This window comes from Ranitomeya variabilis, chromosome 1 (genome assembly GCF_051348905.1).
Source record: "Ranitomeya variabilis isolate aRanVar5 chromosome 1, aRanVar5.hap1, whole genome shotgun sequence".
NCBI lineage: Eukaryota > Metazoa > Chordata > Amphibia > Anura > Dendrobatidae > Ranitomeya > Ranitomeya variabilis.
In genome coordinates this window covers 32,471,996-32,491,154 of record NC_135232.1, presented here as the reverse complement: position 1 = coordinate 32,491,154, position 19,159 = coordinate 32,471,996, and the positions used below count along the sequence as shown (strand labels likewise).

The 19,159-nt window shown below is 43.6% G+C and overlaps 1 protein-coding gene across 2 annotated transcripts in view; it reads left to right on the top strand.

Annotated features, from left to right (window-relative positions):
* The window catches only part of LOC143804119 (class I histocompatibility antigen, F10 alpha chain-like), a 158,900-nt gene that overhangs the window by 121,460 nt on the left and 18,281 nt on the right, over positions 1-19,159 (top strand). For both annotated transcript variants that reach the window (XM_077281877.1, XM_077281887.1), the window contains exons 4-5: positions 3,783-4,052; positions 10,586-10,678. In XM_077281877.1, the coding sequence (XP_077137992.1) occupies positions 3,783-4,052; positions 10,586-10,678 (363 nt within the window). The remainder of the gene's footprint in view (positions 1-3,782; positions 4,053-10,585; positions 10,679-19,159) is intronic.

Below are 19,159 nucleotides of genomic sequence, written 5' to 3'. Positions count from 1 at the left end.
AACCCTAATCTCAACCCGATCCATAATCCTAATCACAACCCTAACGATAATCACAACCCTAACCCCAAAACAGCCCTAATCTCAACCCTAACCATAACCCTAATCAAAACCCTAAATCCAACACACCCCTAACCCTAATCCCAACCCTAACCCTAATCCCAACCCTAATCCCAAACGTAACACTAATCCCAACCCTAATCCAAACCCTAACCCTAATCCCAACTCTAACCCTAACTTTAGCCCCAACCCTAACCATAACTTTAGCCCCCGTCGTCACAAAAAAGTTCAATGTAACCTTTTTTTTGTACGTCGCGTCCGCCATTTCCGCGGATGCGTGGCCGTAACTCTGCCCCCTCCTCCCCAGGACATAGACTGGGCAGCGGATGCGTTGAAAAACTGCATCCGCTGCCCACGTTGTGCACAATTTTCACAACGTGCGTCGGTACATCGGGCCGACGCATTGCGACCGCCCTGTACCGACGCAAGTGTGAAAGAAGCCTAAGGCTACTTTCACACTAGCGTCGTACTCGGCCCATCGCAGTGTGTCGGGCCGACGTACCGAGGCTAGCGTTGTAAGCGCCGCACAACGGGTGCAGCGGATGCTGTTTTTTCAACGCATCCGCTGCCCCATTGTGAGGTGCGGGGAGGCGGGGGCGGAGTTCCGGCCACGCATGCGCGGTCGGAAATGGCGGACACGTCGCACAAAAAAAGTTACATGTAGTTTTTTTTGTGTCGACGGTCCGCCGAAGCACGACGCATCCATCGCACGATGGATGCGACATGTGGCAATCCGTCGCAATGCGTCGCTAATGCAAGCCAATGGAGAAAAAACGCATCCTGCAAGCACTTTTGCAGGATGCGTTTTTTCTCCAACGAAGCATTGCGACGGAAGCCAAAAAACGCTAGTGTGAAAGTAGCCTAACCCTAACCCTAAATTTAGCCCCAACCCTAACCCTAACCCTAACTCTAACCCTAACCCTAACCCTAACTCTAACCCTAACCCTAACCCTAAATTTAGCCCCAACCCTAACTCTAACCCTAACTCTAACCCTAACCCTAACTCTAACCCTAACCCTAACTCTAACCCTAACTCTAACCCTAACCCTAACCCTAATTTTAGCCCCAACTTGTCTTCTCCTGCCGGCCGGCAGATGGCAGCAGATGGCGGGCGCACTGCGCATGCGCCCGCCATGATGAAAAAGCCGGCTGGCAGGAGAAGACAGAAGAGGATCCAGGGACCCCGGGTGAGTATGATAGGGTCCTCGAATCCCCCTATTTCTCTGTCCTCTGATGTGCGATCACATCAGAGGACAGAGAAATAACTGATCGCTTTTTTTTTTTTTTTTTTTGCGGTCGCCGGTAAACTGTTAATTACCGGCGATCGCAAAGCAGGGGTCGGTGCAAACCGACCCCGATCATGTTCTTTGGGGTCTCGGCTACCCCCGGCAGCCGAGACCCCAAAGAACATCCGGGTGCCGGGCGGCGGGCGCACTGCGCGTGCGCCCGCCATTCTTTCCCGGAAAAAAGATGGCGGCGCCCATGGGGAGACACGAGGAGCACCGGGGGAGGTAGGTAAGTATTGGGGGGCTATTGGGGGCCATCGGGGACCACATTTCTCTGTCCTCCGATGTGCGATCACATCGGAGGACAGAGAAATTAAACGGCAAATCGCGTTTTTTTTTTTTTTGTTGCGACCGCCGGTAAACGGTTAATTACCGGCGATCGCAACTCGGGGGTCGGTAAAAACCCCCCGAATCATGTTCTCTGGGGTCTCGGCTACCCTCGGCAACCGAGACCCCAGAGAAAATCCGACTCTGGGGGGCGCTATTCACTTTTTCCACAGCGCCGTTAATTAACGGCGCTGTGGATTAAGTACCCTTAGCGGCCGCCGTTAAAAGGCGTATCGGCGGTCGTTAAGGGGTTAAAAAGCAAATATCAACGTCAACATGGCTCCTCCTAAAAAGTACGCCAATGACAATGAAAGTAAACAGCAAAGGCGCAACGTTGAAGACAACAAAGGGCAAATGAGACTCTTGAAGAGCAACAGCATCACTGGGCCAAAAACAATGCATATAAGCGCAGGCGTCAAGCACATGAGTCCCCTGATGCAAAAGTCATTAGATTATCACAGGATTCCATTAGGCAACAACAGCGCCGCATGCCTGCCCCACCGTGACATTACCGCCCTCCCGATGCGATAACATCCGGCCCCCATCTAGTTTGTAATAACTCCCTCTTTTACATGCCCCCCTTACCCAGTATTGAGTGTAAAGAATATAGGACACGCCCCCGATGCGTGATTGGTTCCCCAGCTCCACAAGAAAGGGAGTGTGCCAATAGAATATGTCGGTGGGAGTGTACACCCTACGTGGGTAAGTGCTTAGCGCCGCTCCCCGGTAGCGTGACGTGTGCGGTGTCCAGGAAGCAGCGTCACACGCCATCCTGTGTAACTCCGCCCCCAGACATCCTAGAGTGAAAGGGGAGTGTCCGGAACATCGCTGGATAGACCCGTCGCCATGGACACCAGACAGGACAACACACCGCAAGCGTTCAGCATATAAGATGAAACAGGAAGCTCAGGATGGACATATCGCTGCTGAGCTAAAGCACATTCACTATCCACACATTGCTTATCTGGTAAAATGGCCACCTTAATTTGTGCAGGCAATTATTAGACAAACAGAACACACGTGAATGTGACATATAAACCACACAAGCGAGAAAAATCAAAAGTGCAAGTGCCTCTAAAAGTGCCAATGGGTTAAATATTGAAAATAATATAAATTTAAAAAAAAAATTAAATTGAAAATAATAATTTCATCAGAAAATACATCTGGATGTTTTACAAGTGTTATATAGAAATTAAATCATTCAAAGTATATAAATATATATGTATTAGGATTAATTTATACATTAGTGTATTTATTTATAAATAGGGTGATTACCACTCTTGTCTTTGTTGGAATTTCCCCTTTTGAATCTGTTTTTTAGCCTACTGTTTTTATACTTTGCATAATAAAGATTTAATTACTTTTTATATTACGTATTTTTGTGTTTGGGTATTTCAATTTGTGGTGGTTTTCTAGAAATTCCCATTTCACCCCACTTTTGTGGAGTCCATAACTATAAATAGCTGGTCCGTTAATGACGATTGTCATACATGTAAGGAGACATTACGGAGATCACAGGCAGATTTCGGGTGCTCTTGCATTGTTCTGGCAGCCGTGCGTTGGCCCCGTTGGGGCTTGTGTTGGCGTATTCACTGACGGGCCATATCCTGTAATGGTGTCCACATAGCAAACGTGCGCTCTGCCGTGCAACATTTTCAGGAGTGTACGCCTACTGGAGGGGGACACAAAGATGTAGTCTGGGTGTCCATCTCCCGTAAGTGCGTCATTTTCATCATTTTCAGGCGTGTGCTATGTACGTGTGATCTGGTAGCGGCTGCTCAGGTGCGGCTCTAATCGTAATACGAGTAGCAGTAAAGCTCCGCACTCAGTAGGATTCTGTGCAAGAATTGTGGATTTATTATCAGTCAAGGACAGTCCGTGATAAACAGCTTACATTGACGTTTCGGCCAATCATAGACCTGGTATGTGTGGTGAATGTATACCAATCATAACTGTACAGTGGACTGTGAGCCGTGTGGTTATAAGCGGTCAGTGCTGCAGTGTGGTGACATGGTCACTATCAGAAATGCATCAGAGTAGAGACCCCCAGACAGGAGACAGATCAGATCCGTGCTGCACAGACCCCATTTATACCTTCTTCTTCCCTCTCAGTTCGGCCCCAGGTGAAGGTGTCCGGTCAGGAGAAAGGTGACACCGTGAAGCTTCACTGCCAGGTGTACGGATTTCACCCCCGAGCTGTGGATGTGAAGTGGATGAAGAACAAGGACGAGGTTCACTCATATGAGACCACACACGTCCTCCCCAATCCTGACGGCACCTACCAGATCAGGGTCAGCGCAGAAGTGACCCCCAAAGATGGCGACAGATACTCCTGTTATGTGGATCACCACAGTCTGGAGGAGCCGCTGTACATTGTGTGGGGTGAGTAGTGTCCATACTGGGCGGATGATGGGGTAATACTGGAAAATGTCATGACTGGAGATCACTATTGTGACATGTAATTGTATAGTCACAGGCATATTATTAATATGAAACAACTGAACCGTTCCGTATAATAGTAACTGCAGAATAATCTGTGCTGTGTGTACAGGAGGAAAAACACGATATCTGGCCATTATATCACTTGTATCTGAGGAATAACACGATATCTGGTCATTATATCACTTGTATCTGAGGAATAACACGATATCTGGCTATTATATCACTTGTATCTGAGGAATAACACGATATCTGGCCATTATATCACTTGTATCTGAGGAATAACACGATATCTGTCCATTATATCACTTGTATCTGAGGAATAACACGATATCTGTCCATTATATCACTTGTATCTGAGGAATAACACGATATCTGGCCATTATATCACTTGTATCTGAGGAATAACACGATATCTGGCCATTATATCACTTGTATCTGAGGAAGAACACGATATCTGGCCATTATATCACTTGTATCTGAGGAATAACACGATATGTGGCCATTATATCACTTGTATCTGAGGAATAACACGATATCTGGCCATTATATCACTTGTAGCTGAGGAATAACACGATATCTGGCCATTATATCACTTGTACCTGAGGAATAACACGATCTATGGCCATTATATCACTTGTACCTGAGGAATAACAGGATATCTGGCCATTATATCACTTGTACCTGAGGAATAACACGATATCTGGCCATTATATCACTTGTACCTGAGGAATAACACGATATCTGGCCATTATATCACTTGTATCTGAGGAAGAACACGATATCTGGCCATCATATCACTTGTACCTGAGGAATAACACGATATCTGGCCATCATATCACTTGTATCTAATGAATAACACGATATCTGGCCATTATATCACTTGTATCTGAGGAATAACACGATATCTGGCCATTATATCACTTGTATCTGAGGAATAACACGATATCTGGCCATTATATCACTTGTATCTGAGGAAAAACACGATATCTGGCCATTATATCACTTGTATCTGAGGAATAACACGATATCTGGCCATTATATCTCTTGTATCTGAGGAATAACACGATATCTGGCCATTATATCACTTGTATCTGAGGAATAACACGATATCTGGTCATTATATCACTTGTATCTGAGGAATAACACGATATCTGGCCATTTTATCACTTGTATCTGAGGAATAACACGATATCTGGCCATTATATCACTTGTATCTGAGGAATAACACGATATCCGGCCATTATATCACTTGTATCTGAGGAATAACACGATATCCGGCCATTATATCACTTGTATCTGAGGAATAACACGATATCTGGCCATTATATCACTTGTATCTGAGGAATAACAAGATATCTGGCCATTATATCACTTGTATCTGAGGAATAACACGATATCTGGCCATTATATCACTTGTATCTGAGGAATAACACAATATCTGGCTATTATATCACTTGTATCTGAGGAATAACACGATATCTGGCCATTATATCACTTGTATCTGAGGAATAACACGATATCTGGCCATTATATCACTTGTATCTAATGAATAACACGATATCTGGCCATTATATCACTTGTATCTGAGGAATAACACGATATCCGGCCATTGTATCACTTGTATCTGAGGAATAACACGATATCTGGTCATTGTATCACTTGTACCTGAGGAATAACACGATATCTGGCCATTATATCACTTGTACCTGAGGAATAGCACGATATCTGGCCATTATATCACTTGTACCTGAGGAATAACACGATACCTGGCCATTATATCACTTGTATCTGAGGAATAACACAATATCTGGCCATTATATCACTTGTATCTGAGGAAAAACACGATATCTGGCCATTATATCACTTGTATCTGAGGAATAACACGATATCTGGCCATTATATCTCTTGTATCTGAGGAATAACACGATATCTGGCCATTATATCACTTGTATCTGAGGAATAACACGATATCTGGTCATTATATCACTTGTATCTGAGGAATAACACGATATCTGGCCATTTTATCACTTGTATCTGAGGAATAACACGATATCTGGCCATTATATCACTTGTACCTGAGGAATAACACGATACCTGGCCATTATATCACTTGTATCTGAGGAATAACACAATATCTGGCCATTATATCACTTGTATCTGAGGAATAACACGATATCTGGTCATTGTATCACTTGTACCTGAGGAATAACACGATATCTGGCCATTATATCACTTGTACCTGAGGAATAGCACGATATCTGGCCATTATATCACTTGTACCTGAGGAATAACACGATACCTGGCCATTATATCACTTGTATCTGAGGAATAACACAATATCTGGCCATTATATCACTTGTATCTGAGGAAAAACACGATATCTGGCCATTATATCACTTGTATCTGAGGAATAACACGATATCTGGCCATTATATCTCTTGTATCTGAGGAATAACACGATATCTGGCCATTATATCACTTGTATCTGAGGAATAACACGATATCTGGTCATTATATCACTTGTATCTGAGGAATAACACGATATCTGGCCATTTTATCACTTGTATCTGAGGAATAACACGATATCTGGCCATTATATCACTTGTATCTGAGGAATAACACGATATCCGGCCATTATATCACTTGTATCTGAGGAATAACACGATATCCGGCCATTATATCACTTGTATCTGAGGAATAACACGATATCTGGCCATTATATCACTTGTATCTGAGGAATAACATGATATCTGGCCATTATATCACTTGTATCTGAGGAATAACACGATATCTGGCCATTATATCACTTGTATCTGAGGAATAACACAATATCTGGCTATTATATCACTTGTATCTAATGAATAACACGATATCTGGCCATTATATCACTTGTATCTGAGGAATAACACGATATCCGGCCATTGTATCACTTGTATCTGAGGAATAACACGATATCTGGTCATTGTATCACTTGTACCTGAGGAATAACACGATATCTGGCCATTATATCACTTGTACCTGAGGAATAGCACGATATCTGGCCATTATATCACTTGTACCTGAGGAATAACACGATACCTGGCCATTATATCACTTGTATCTGAGGAATAACACAATATCTGGCCATTATATCACTTGTATCTGAGGAATAACACGATATCTGGCCATTATATCACTTGTATCTGAGGAATAACACGATATCTGGTCATTATATCACTTGTATCTGAGGAATATCACGATATCTGGCCATTATATCACTTGTATCTGAGGAATAACACGATATCTGGCCATTATATCACTTGTATCTGAGGAATAACACGATATCTGGTCATTATATCACTTGTAGCTGAGGAATAACACGATATCTGGCCATTATATCACTTGTATCTGAGGAATAACACGATATCTGGTGATTATATCACTTGTATCTGAGGAATAACACGATATCTGGCCATTATATCACTTGTATCTGAGGAATAACACGATATCTGGCCATTATATCACTTGTATCTGAGGAATAACACGATATCTAGCCATTATATCACTTGTAGCTGAGGAATAACACGATATCTGGCCATTATATCACTTGTAGCTGAGGAATAACACGATATCTGGCCATTATATCACTTGTAGCTGAGGAATAACACGATATCTGGTCATTATATCACTTGTATCTGAGGAATAACACGATATCTGGTCATTATATCACTTGTATCTGAGAAATAACACGATATCTGGCCATTATATCACTTGTATCTGAGGAATAACACGATATCTGGTCATTATATCACTTGTATCTGAGGAATAACACGATATCTGGTCATTATATCACTTGTATCTGAGAAATAACACGATATCTGGCCATTATATCACTTGTATCTGAGGAATAACACGATCTCTGGCCATTATATCACTTGTATCTGAGGAATAACACGATATCTGGTCATTATATCACTTGTATCTGAGGAATAATATGATATCTGGCCATTATATCACTTGTACCTGAGGAATAACACGATCTCTGGCCATTATATCACTTGTATCTGAGGAATAACACGATCTCTGGCCATTATATCACTTGTATCTGAGGAATAACACGATATCTGGTCATTATATCACTTGTATCTGAGGAATAACACGATATCTGGCCATTATATCACTTGTATCTGAGGAATAACACGATATCTGGCCATTATATCACTTGTATCTGAGGAATAACACGATATCTGGCCATTATATCACTTGTATCTGAGGAATAACACGATATCTGGCCATTATATCACTTGTATCTGAGGAATAACACGATATCTGGCCATTATATCACTTGTATCTGAGGAATAACACGATATCTGGCCATTATATCACTTGTATCTGAGGAATAACACGATATCTGGTCATTGTATCACTTGGTTATCTTTGCATCATTTTTGGAGAGCCAAATTCAATTTTTTTTTATTTATTATGGGATGGAATCCTATTCATGCCCCCTGATTAGGAGCGCCACGCAGCCTTCTTTTTTTGTAGTTCCCTTTAAAGTTAATCAGTCTGAGGACAAATCCATAGAACAATCCAAGAGGTCAAGTATAAAAATAATTATCAGAGATGCCCTTGCCAGGTTCATGCTATGTTCCCGGTGATCCCAGATATCTGTTGGAGATGTGCAACAGAAAAGGGGACATATGTTCATATCTGGTGGAAATGCCCGCCTATAAAAAAACTGTGGACGTTAGTCTTTGATCTTTATAATAAATTATCTATTCGCAAAATACAGCCCACGGTAGAACTAGCCCTTTTGTCTCTGTGTGACCTATCGATCTCTGGGTTTAAGAGGAGTCTTCTCAGACATTTTCTCACAGCAATCAGGAACTTGATCCCCCGATATTGGAAGCAGGATCGTTACCCCTCAGGCTCCGATTTTGTTGCGGAACTGAATGATATTTACAGAATGGAACAATTGATAAACCAGTCCACTGGTGATCCTGAAAGATTTTATAACGTTTGGGCTCCATGGATTGTATTCAGGGAGACCCCAGAGCTGGACACGTGGCTATCCGGATTCTAACTTACATTCGAAACTGCCCCGGATGCGTCCACAATGTGGATGCTGCCCCTTAACCCCAACCTGCCATCATGGCTTGAAATCAATGTCTGCATTAACATTGGCTTCTCCATTGCTTCACGGGGACTGGGACCCACCTGGGGGAGGGACCGCATTCCCTATACTTATCGCACCCTTCTATCTTTACCCGCATTCCCCTCCTTTCTTCTTTCCTATAACTCTCTCCTTTCCTAATTGCCTTTTCTACTTAGTGTCGTTCTCTTTTAAAATAAATGACTCAATTAGTGAGTAATGATTAGTTTTCATTGCTATTATTTACGTGTTATAATAATAATAACTTTTGTTATTGTATCGAATGTGATAACATTGGCATTGGCCAATAGCACTCGGAAACCGCTGGGACTTCATCTTCACAATTGAATTTTAGGTTGTATCCTAATATTTTAACCAACTGTGTTTCAGCGTTGTTCCATTTCTGTATTGTTCATTTGCTTCAATAAACTTGATTTATACAAAAATAATTATCAGGAGTGTATTGCACCAGGAGCTGTAATAACACTCATAATGGGTCAGGGAGTGAGTGTAAGGGAAAGAATGACACAGGGCACTGAGGCTGAGCCGTCGGGTTGGTGGCACTGACCATTATACATGAAATTAAACTATAATCCCTGGTGACAATACAGGAGGAGCTCAGAGGACAGTGAAGTATTAGGATGGCACCAACATCAGTGACAGGCGGTGCAGAACCGCGGCCAGGTGAATATGTGACACCCGTCCTCTCAGTACAGGGACAGCACAGGACTTACAAGGCTTCTTTTTCCTGCACTTCCCTCTTGTCTTTCTTGAAATTCAAGTTTTTTCTGTTTCTGCTAAATGATAAGGACCAAGTCAGTGTAGTATGGAGGGGCAGTATATTGTACAGTCAGTCTTGGCAGTGTCACTGCATGTGGCAGATATATATATACATGTGGTCACCAGACATGAAATCAGGAGCTTTATAGGCGACCAGGAGAACATGTGGATTTTCTTTTGCAGATTTCATTTTCAAAAGGGTTAACTATGTGGCAGAAATCACCGACAGACCGGTGACATATCCGGCATGTTGTGGATGTGAAAATCTGCAGTGGAAAATTCCACTACATGTGACTGAGGTTTTGTGACACTAAGTCTAGTTTCGCGCTGGGACGTTGTTGCAGATTTTGGTGCAGAATCAGCAGTGAAAATCTTCTACAAATCTGCAACCTCTGATCATGTCCTAAGGGGGCGCTGCATTAAGATATGGAAATGTAGAGGGTGCACATGTCTGTAACACTACACGTGTCATCAGTACAGCAGAGGAGACTAATGTGAGGCTGATACATGACGCTCTCTGTGTAATCCACAGATCAGATTTACATTTCTGTTTTCCAACTAGAACCAGAGAAGTCCAGTGTCTGGGTCATCGCTTTGGTCGTAGCTCTGGTGGTCGTCGCTGTTCTCGGCATTGGTGGATTTATCTTCTATAGAAGTAAGTGTCAGTAATCCCGCACTTATCATGAGATACTCTGCTAAATAAACAGCAAAAGATGTGATGAATGCATTTGTAAAATTTTTCTTTCACACCCGTCAGTAAAGTGTACCTGTCATATCAGATGACTGTCCAGAATAAACTGTCCTAGAATCATAGAAAGTTAGATTTGTAGTTGGACCTCCAGGGTCATCGTGTCCAAGCCCTGCTCAATGTAGCATTCACTAAACCATCTCAGACAGATGTCTGTCCAGCCTCTGTTTGAAGACTTCCATTGAAGGAGAACTCACCTCCTCTCGTGGCAGCCTGTTCCACTCATTGATCACCCTCACTGTCCTGCGAGGACATGAAGAAAAACACTTATCCCTGGGCTTTACATCACCTGTATCCTATAGTTTTCTACAGTTTTCCCCTCTGTCTCTAACATTCAGTTGTCTCTGAGCTAGTTGTAGGAGAATAGCTGCTCTGATGTCTCTCATATACAGTCGCTGCCAAAAGTCTTGAAATTGACACGAATTTTGGTTTTCACAAAGATTGCTGCTTCCTTTTATAGGGGCATTAACTTTAGATTATTATGAAGAGTGATCATATGAAATAATACAAATTGCAAAGTCATTCATTGCCACGGAGACACATACAGTCATCATTGCTTTGCACCAAAAGTGCTTTACAGGCAAGGACATTGCTACTTTTAAAGATTGCTCCTAAATAAACCATTATTCATCATCAAGAACTTCAAAGGGAAAGGTTCAATTGCTATGAAGAAGACATCAGGGCGCCCAGTAAAGTCCAGCAAGTACCAAGATCGTCTACTATAAAGGATTCAGATGAAACAGAGGTGGGGAAATCTTTTTTCTGCCAAGGACCATTGGGAAATTTATAACATCATTCGCAGTCATACAAAAGTATCTGTCATGCTGCTGCAGTGCAGTATTGAGCAACCTCCACCAGACCAGGGGGAGCTAGTGAGGGAAGTGAGGCTGCACACACAGAGTAGCACTACAGAGCAGCCGCACAGGCACCACCAAGTGGCGAGAGAGTGGTCAGACAAGCCAAGTCAAAAAACAGAAGCAGCAGTACCAGAGGTTGCAGCAGTACATGTGGTCAGGAACAAGCCAGGGGGTTCAGCAACGGTTGGAAGCGGATAAGACAAAGACAGAAGGCAGAAGCGAGTCCGAATACAAGCCAAGTCAAAACCAGGGAATCAAACAAACTTACAGGGAAACACTGGGAAAGGGCAGAAAGAGGGAGTCAACAGACACGGGGCAAGTCAGGGATCACAGCAGGACACGCCGAAGGCAGAACTATAGCTGACACCGCCAGCAGGATGCATCGGAGCTAAATAGCAAACCTGAACCCAGAATGAGGCAGAGAAAAGTTAACCCTTGACATGATCCTCCCGAGAAAAGGGCAGACAGGACAAAACCCCGAAACGGATCATGACATATCAACTTTAAAATGATTCTGCTATATCTGGCCAAAGATTTACAGTGCCTTGCGAAAGTATTCGGCTCCCTGGAACTTTTTTAGAACACGCTTAAAACTGTGGGGATTAATCGTAATAACCTGGGTAGTGCACTCCAAAGAATTGACGTAGCACGTGAAAAGTCTTGGAGACGGGAGAGGGATGTTCTGATTATTGAAGATGTTAACCTCAGGTCATTAGCAGAACGGAGCGCACGGGTAGGGTGGTAGGCGGAGACCAGGGAGGAGATGTAGGGTGGTGCTGAGCCATGGAGTGCTTTGTGGGTGAGGGTAATAAGTTTGTACTGGATTCTGGAGTGAATAGGTAACCAGTGTAATGACTGGCACAAGGTACACAGGATACACGCATACAGTGCCTTACGAAAGTATTCAGCCCCCTGGAACTTTTCAACCTTTTCCCACATATCATGCTTCAAACATAAAGATACCAAATGTAAATTTTTGGTGAAGAATCAACAATAAGTGGAACACAATTGTGAAGTTGAATGAAATTTATAAGGTATTTTAAATTTTTGTGGAAATGTCAAAAACTGAAAAGTGGGGTGTGCAATATTATTCGGCCCCTTTACTTTCAGTGCAGCAAACTCACTCCAGAAGTTCATTGTGGATCTCTGAATGATCCAATGTTGTCCTAAATGCCTAATGATGATAAATATAATCCACTTGTTACAAAAGTATAAATGTAAACACTGGCGCTCTGCAAAGGACTGGCCCAAGGGTGAGATTAGTATAGAGAGCTGCAGGTTCTGTGTGTGCCTGCTGGAAAGCAAAGCCTAAAAATATCGACAATATATCACTGCGCTACTTCATACATGTGTGGAGGACAATGGTAGTGGGGGGGTAATGGTGAAGGTGAAAAATTTGTAAATGAAAAGAAACTTACTGCGATTATGCCAAAATAACGGTTCTGATGAAAAGGTAATGGGTTTAAGAAGGTGATGGTCCCAGCATTTGGTGGAGTAGGGTCTAGTGTGTCCTATAAGCGAAAGGAGTTTTTGATATTAACAATAAAACTTTTATTATGCAGTAAATAGTGGTGGTATGTCTGTAATTGTACTTACTGGAGTGCCGTGAGGCAGTGTGACCCCTTAAAGAGTTGGTGTAGATAGATAGGTTGGTAGTTAATCCGTTGATGCTGCGTTAGTATGCTGCCATTCAAAGGGAGGTATTTTGTCCTGTTAGCATAACATGTAGTCGCTAGGACTTAGCTGTTCGGAGTATAGTGAACTCAGTGATTAAATGGTTCTGCCGTGAGTGGAAATATCAGGATTCAAAAGCAGTACTTACTGTGTGGAGCCTGGATGCAGAGGAGGCGAGCGGTGTGCCTGTGTCTGGATAACTAACCGTTGTGCTGCAGAAGGTGTCCCCTATAGGTGTGCGGGGAACCGCTGCCCTGGAAGCCGATAATAATCACAGGTGCCCCGGCCGGAAGCACGCTGTGTCTGCGGCGGGAATGAAGTGGGCGGAGTTTTGGGGTGACGTCACCTAAGTGTGGATGGGTGCGCAGGAGGAACAGAAAACCGCTTGTGTGTAATCAGGTCTCCGTATAAATGCTCCTGCTCTGTGATAGTCTCAGAGTTCTGTTTGACGCACAGAGAGCATCATGCAGACCAAGGAACACAACAGGCAGGTCCGTGATACTGTTGTGGAGAAGTTTAAAGCTGGATTTGGATACAAAATGATTTCCAAAACTTTAAACATCCCAAGGAGCACTGTGCAAGCGATCATATTGAAATGGAATGAGTATCACACCACTGCAAGTCTAACAAGACCCGGCCGTCCCTCTAAACTTTCATCTCAAACAAGGAGAAGACGGATCAGAGATGCAGCCAAGAGGCCCATGATCACTCTGGATGAACTGCAGAAATCTACAGCTGAGGTGGGACAGTCTGTCCATAGGGCAGCAATCAGTCGTACACTGCACAAATCTGGCCTTTATGGAAGAAGAAAGCCATTTCTCAAAGATATCCATAAAAAGTGTAGTTTAAAGTTTGCAACAAGCCACCTGGGAGACACACCAAACATGTGGAAGAAGGTGCCCTGGTTAGATGAAACCAAAATAGAACTTTTCGGCAACAATGCCAAACGATATGTTTGGCGTAAAGGCAACACAGCTCATCACCCTGAACACACCATCCCCACTGTCAAACATGGTGGTGGAGGCATCATGGTTTGGGCCTGCTTTTCTTTTGGGACAGGGAAGATTGTTAAAATTGATGGGAAGATGGATGGAGCCAAATACAGGACCATTCTTGAAGAAAACCTGTTGGAGTCTGCAAAAGACCTGAGACTGGGACGGAGATTTATCTTCCAACAAGACACTGATCCCAAACATAAAGCAAAATCTACAATGGAATGGTTCACAAATAAACGTATCCAGGTGTTAGAATGGCCAAGTCAGAGTCCAGACCTCAATCCAATCGAGAATCTGTGGAAAGAGCTGAAAACTGCTGTTCACAAACGATCTCCATCAAACCTCGCTGAGCTCGAGCTGTTTGCCAAGGAGGAATTGGCAAGAATTTCCATCTCTCGATGTTCAAAACTGATAGAGACATACCCCAAGCGACATGCAGCTGTAATCGGAGCAAAAGGCGGCGCAACAAAGTATTAAGTTAAAGGGGCTGAATAATAATGCACGCCCCACTTTTCAGTTTTTGAATTTCTACAAAAATTTAAAATAACCAATAAATTTCGTTCAACTTCACAATTGTGTTCCACTTGTTATTGATTCTTCACCAAAAATTTACATTTGGTATCTTTATATTTGAAGCATGTGTGGGAAAAGGTTGAAAAGTTCCAGGGGGCTGAATACCGTACTTTCGCAAGGCACTGTAACTAAAGATTACAAGTCAAAGATTTAAGTCAGATATTATATCTCTAGACTCCGGAGGGAGCAGACGTGCCTATCTACTCTCTGCAAGTCAGAGGAGATATCACGGCGCCGTGCTACTGGCAGCCAATTGCAGCAGCAGCTACTCTTTTTTGTTTCTTTTGTCTCTGTATGTTGTCTGTTCTTTTGGACTTTCTACTGGCTTTGGTACTTTTATGGACTCCTAATTTGTAACCGCGGATTGATGGATGGTTTATACTCTGTGGATCGCACTGTTCCTGTATGACGGACCATTGTGGGAAGGCGGAAACCATTCACCCATACAACCAACTGCCTCTGGACACGCAGCTCTGGATCAGCACCTGGATCTGCCACTTCTACGTACATCCCCCCTACAGGTACATGCAACTCTTAAATGGATACCAGTGATGCGACGCACCCATGGACATGAATCTAATGCAACCACTACCAGCCACAGTTCCACAATATACACAGCTTCTACCTTGTTGGTTACTGATGCAGCCATCCGTGTACAAAGGAGAACACTGGAAACAGTCAGATATGGCGCGTACTGGAGCAAAGGACAGGGACACTGATCTGCTGGTTGCCCCTAACTCTGTCACTAAACGTGTTGTGTATTCAAGGGATCGACTTCTGAAGCTGAGCAGGATGAAGGCTACTCCAGCTGTGGCCATACCACTCGTTCCCCGTGAAGTGTGGAGACCTTTCAGAGGCTGCAGAGCAGTAAAAAGGTGAAGTCCAGGAGAAGAAGGTTTAAACCAGCAGTCCCATCCATTATCATGGGTAATGTAATAAGACGGATGAACTGCCAGCCCTGTGTAAAACCCAGATGGAGTTCAAGGAATGCAGTCTCATGTGCTTTACAGAAACCTGGTTACATGGGGAGGTCCCGGATTCAAGTGTCTCGATTCCAGGGTTTCACATGGTTCGGGCTGATAGAGACAAAGTTAAGTGTGGTAAGAAGAAGGGGGGTGGGGTGATACTATACATTAATAACAGATGGTGCAATCAGTGGCATGTAATTGTGAAGGAAAGTCATTGCTGTCAAAACACTGAACTCTTAGCAGTTGTCCTCAGGCACTACTATCTACCAAGAGAATTCTCCATTTGCATTACAGTAGTCATGTATAAACCTCCATCCGCAAACCAAGAGTCAGCTGGGGAAGTATTGTCAGGGGTGTTAGATCGCCTTCAGACAAAGCACCCAAACTCCTTAACTAATCTCTGGGGACTTTAACAGAGCCATGATCTCAAAGGCTCTTGCAAAGTTCTATCAATATGTAAAATGTGCCACAAGGGACAACAGTATATTGGATCTCCTCTATGCGAATGTTAAAGACACATATTCATCGACTGCACTGCCCCCATGGGGAAATCAGACCACAACCTAATACTATTGTCTCCATCATACCAACCTGTTGTTCGCAAACAACCAGTGACAATAAAGCTAATCAGGAAATGGACTCCAGCGGCTGAGGAGGCGGCTCTACAAGACTGCTTTGACCTCACAGACTGGGCGGTGATATGCGACAGGGGAGAGCATGATGATGTAAATGATATTGTCGGGCGAGTAACTGATTATATAAATTTTGGTACTGACACTTGTACCAGCTAAAAAGATTTGATGTTATGCAAATAACAAGCCTTGGATTACAAAAGAATTGAAACACTTACTAAACAAGAAAGGGGAAAATTAAGAATGCCCATGAGGCGTTCCTATTTAAATTCGAAAAGAAATTGTCACACAATAATTCCATGGAGGTGTGGTCGGGCAGGAAACAGCTAACTGGGTTTAATGCAAAGCCGGAGCAGGGGGAAGTGGATCTGCCCATGGCTAATGAAATGAATGAGTTTTTCAACAGATTCAGCAACACAAGCACAGCGTCATTAGGAATGGGGGACGGAGCCGGGGACCTATCCGCAGCATTGACATTGGGGGATAAACTGCCTGCTTTCACTGTCTCCCAAAGCGACGTGAGAAAACATTTTCGTAGACTAGTTATTGGCAAACCAGCTGGGCCTAATGGCCTCAGTCCACGTGTCCTCAGAGCCTTGTGCAAACCAACTGTGTAGTGTCTTCCAGCACGTGTTTAACTGGAGCCTCCAATCACAGGGGGTACCAGAACTGTGGGAGACCACCTGCCTGGTGATAGTTCCCAAGATCACTTTTCCAACTTCCCTACAAGACTACCGTCCAGTGGCCTTAACATCACATGCTATGAAGTCCTTGGAGAGAATAATACTCGCCTACTTGTGTCCGAGGGTGAGGGCTTTTACTGACCCCCTACAGTTTCCGTACCAGCAGAGATTAAGGGTGGATGATGCTGTAGTGTCTCTGCTACATACAGTACATTCATTCTTGGAGAATGATGGATCTGTAGTTCGCGCCATGTTCTTTGACATCTCAAGTGCTTTCAATACCTTACAGCCGCCTTTACTACGTAATAAGCTGACTGATATGGCGGTAGATAAGGGGATAGTGAACTGGATAAGCGACTACCTGACTGTAAGGATGGGGGAGGTGGTATCTGGCAGTGTACAGAGCAGTGTTGGAGCCCCTCAGGGTGCAGTGCTGTCGCTCTTCCTCTTCACATTGTATACAGCTGACTTTCAGTATAAATCAGATTTTTGTCACCTCCAAAAATTCTCAGATGACTCAGTGATTGTAGGGGACATTGTGGGGGCCGAGGAATATAGAAGGGTGGTTTCTGACTTTGTGGATTGGTGCCGGACTAACTGTCTAGAACTAAATGTAAAGAAAACCAAGGAGTTGGTGGCGAGTTATAGAAGGAAAAAGGAGGATTACTTATCGATCAATATTGCTGGCCAGGAGATTGAGATTGTTGAGAGCTACAAATATTTGGGGGTTCACCTTGACAGTAAACTCGATTGGAGATGTCATACGGAGAAGGTTTACAAGAAGGGAATGAGCAGACTGTACTTTCTTCGGAAGCTCAGGTCATTCAATGTGTGCAGTAAAATGCTGGAAATGTTCTACCAGTCCGTTGTGGCAAACGCCATTTTTTTTTTGCTTTTGAGGAGGTATTGGAGGATTCAGAAGAAGTGTAGGGCTATAATGATCAATAATACACACCCACTATACGAGCTGTTCTTGAAGCAGAAGAGCACATTCAGCAGTCGTCTAATCCTACTAAGGTGCAAGAAGGAGAAATTCAGGAAATCGTTTGTACCTACTGCTATGGGGATGTGTACTGTAATAATTTCTTAAGGGTGGTAGACAACAATGACTGATTGCAGGTGTATTAATGTAAATTAACAGTGACTTACTGTATATACCTGTACTAGCCACATTTATTTGTAATGTTGGTATACTTGTGCAAGATTTGTGTCCTAATATTTTATGCACTGCTGTTGGTATTGCTGCTGTAATACCGTAATTTCCCCCGGGATCAATAAAGTGTATCGTATCGTAACACACCCCTAACGAGATGCTGCTGCTCCTCTTTGGGGAGGCCGTGATGTTAGGTGGCACTGATGATGGGGCTCCTCACAACTTTCAGGTTTTCATCAATCTGTAGCGCTGTTGACTCTTCGAGATGCTAAATTTTGTTAAGAACTTGTAGCAGTAAGCTGTGATGAACACTGATGCACATTTCACTGTATGTCTCCTTAAAGGAAACCTGTCACCCCTTTCCCCCCAGGTGTTTTAACTAAAAGAGCCACCTTGTGCAGCAATAATGCTGCATTCTGTCAAGGTTGCTCTTTTAGTTCGGGTCCCTTCAAAAACGCTGAAATAAATCGCTTTTATAATGTGCCCTTCATACCTGAAGTTTGCCAGGGGGGCATGTCTTTTCCCCCCTCCGTGCGCAGGACGCCGCCACCATTTCCTACCTGAACGTCCCTGGCGCCTGCGCTGTAAGTTTTTTTTGGGGGGCATGCACAGTTTGCGCTGCCCTTCGACTCCCATCACATGATGGGAACTTACAGCGCAGGCACCGGGGACGTTCAGGAAGGAAATGGAGCCCGGAGGCCCTGAGTGATGGCTGGGAGGCGTTTGTGTCAGGGGGGAAAAGACAGCATTAGTGCTGCAGAAGGTGGCTCTTTTAGTTAAAAACGCCTGGGGGGGGGTGACAGGTTCCCTTTAAAGTCATCAATGCTCATGTAACAGTGATAGCACTTAAGCA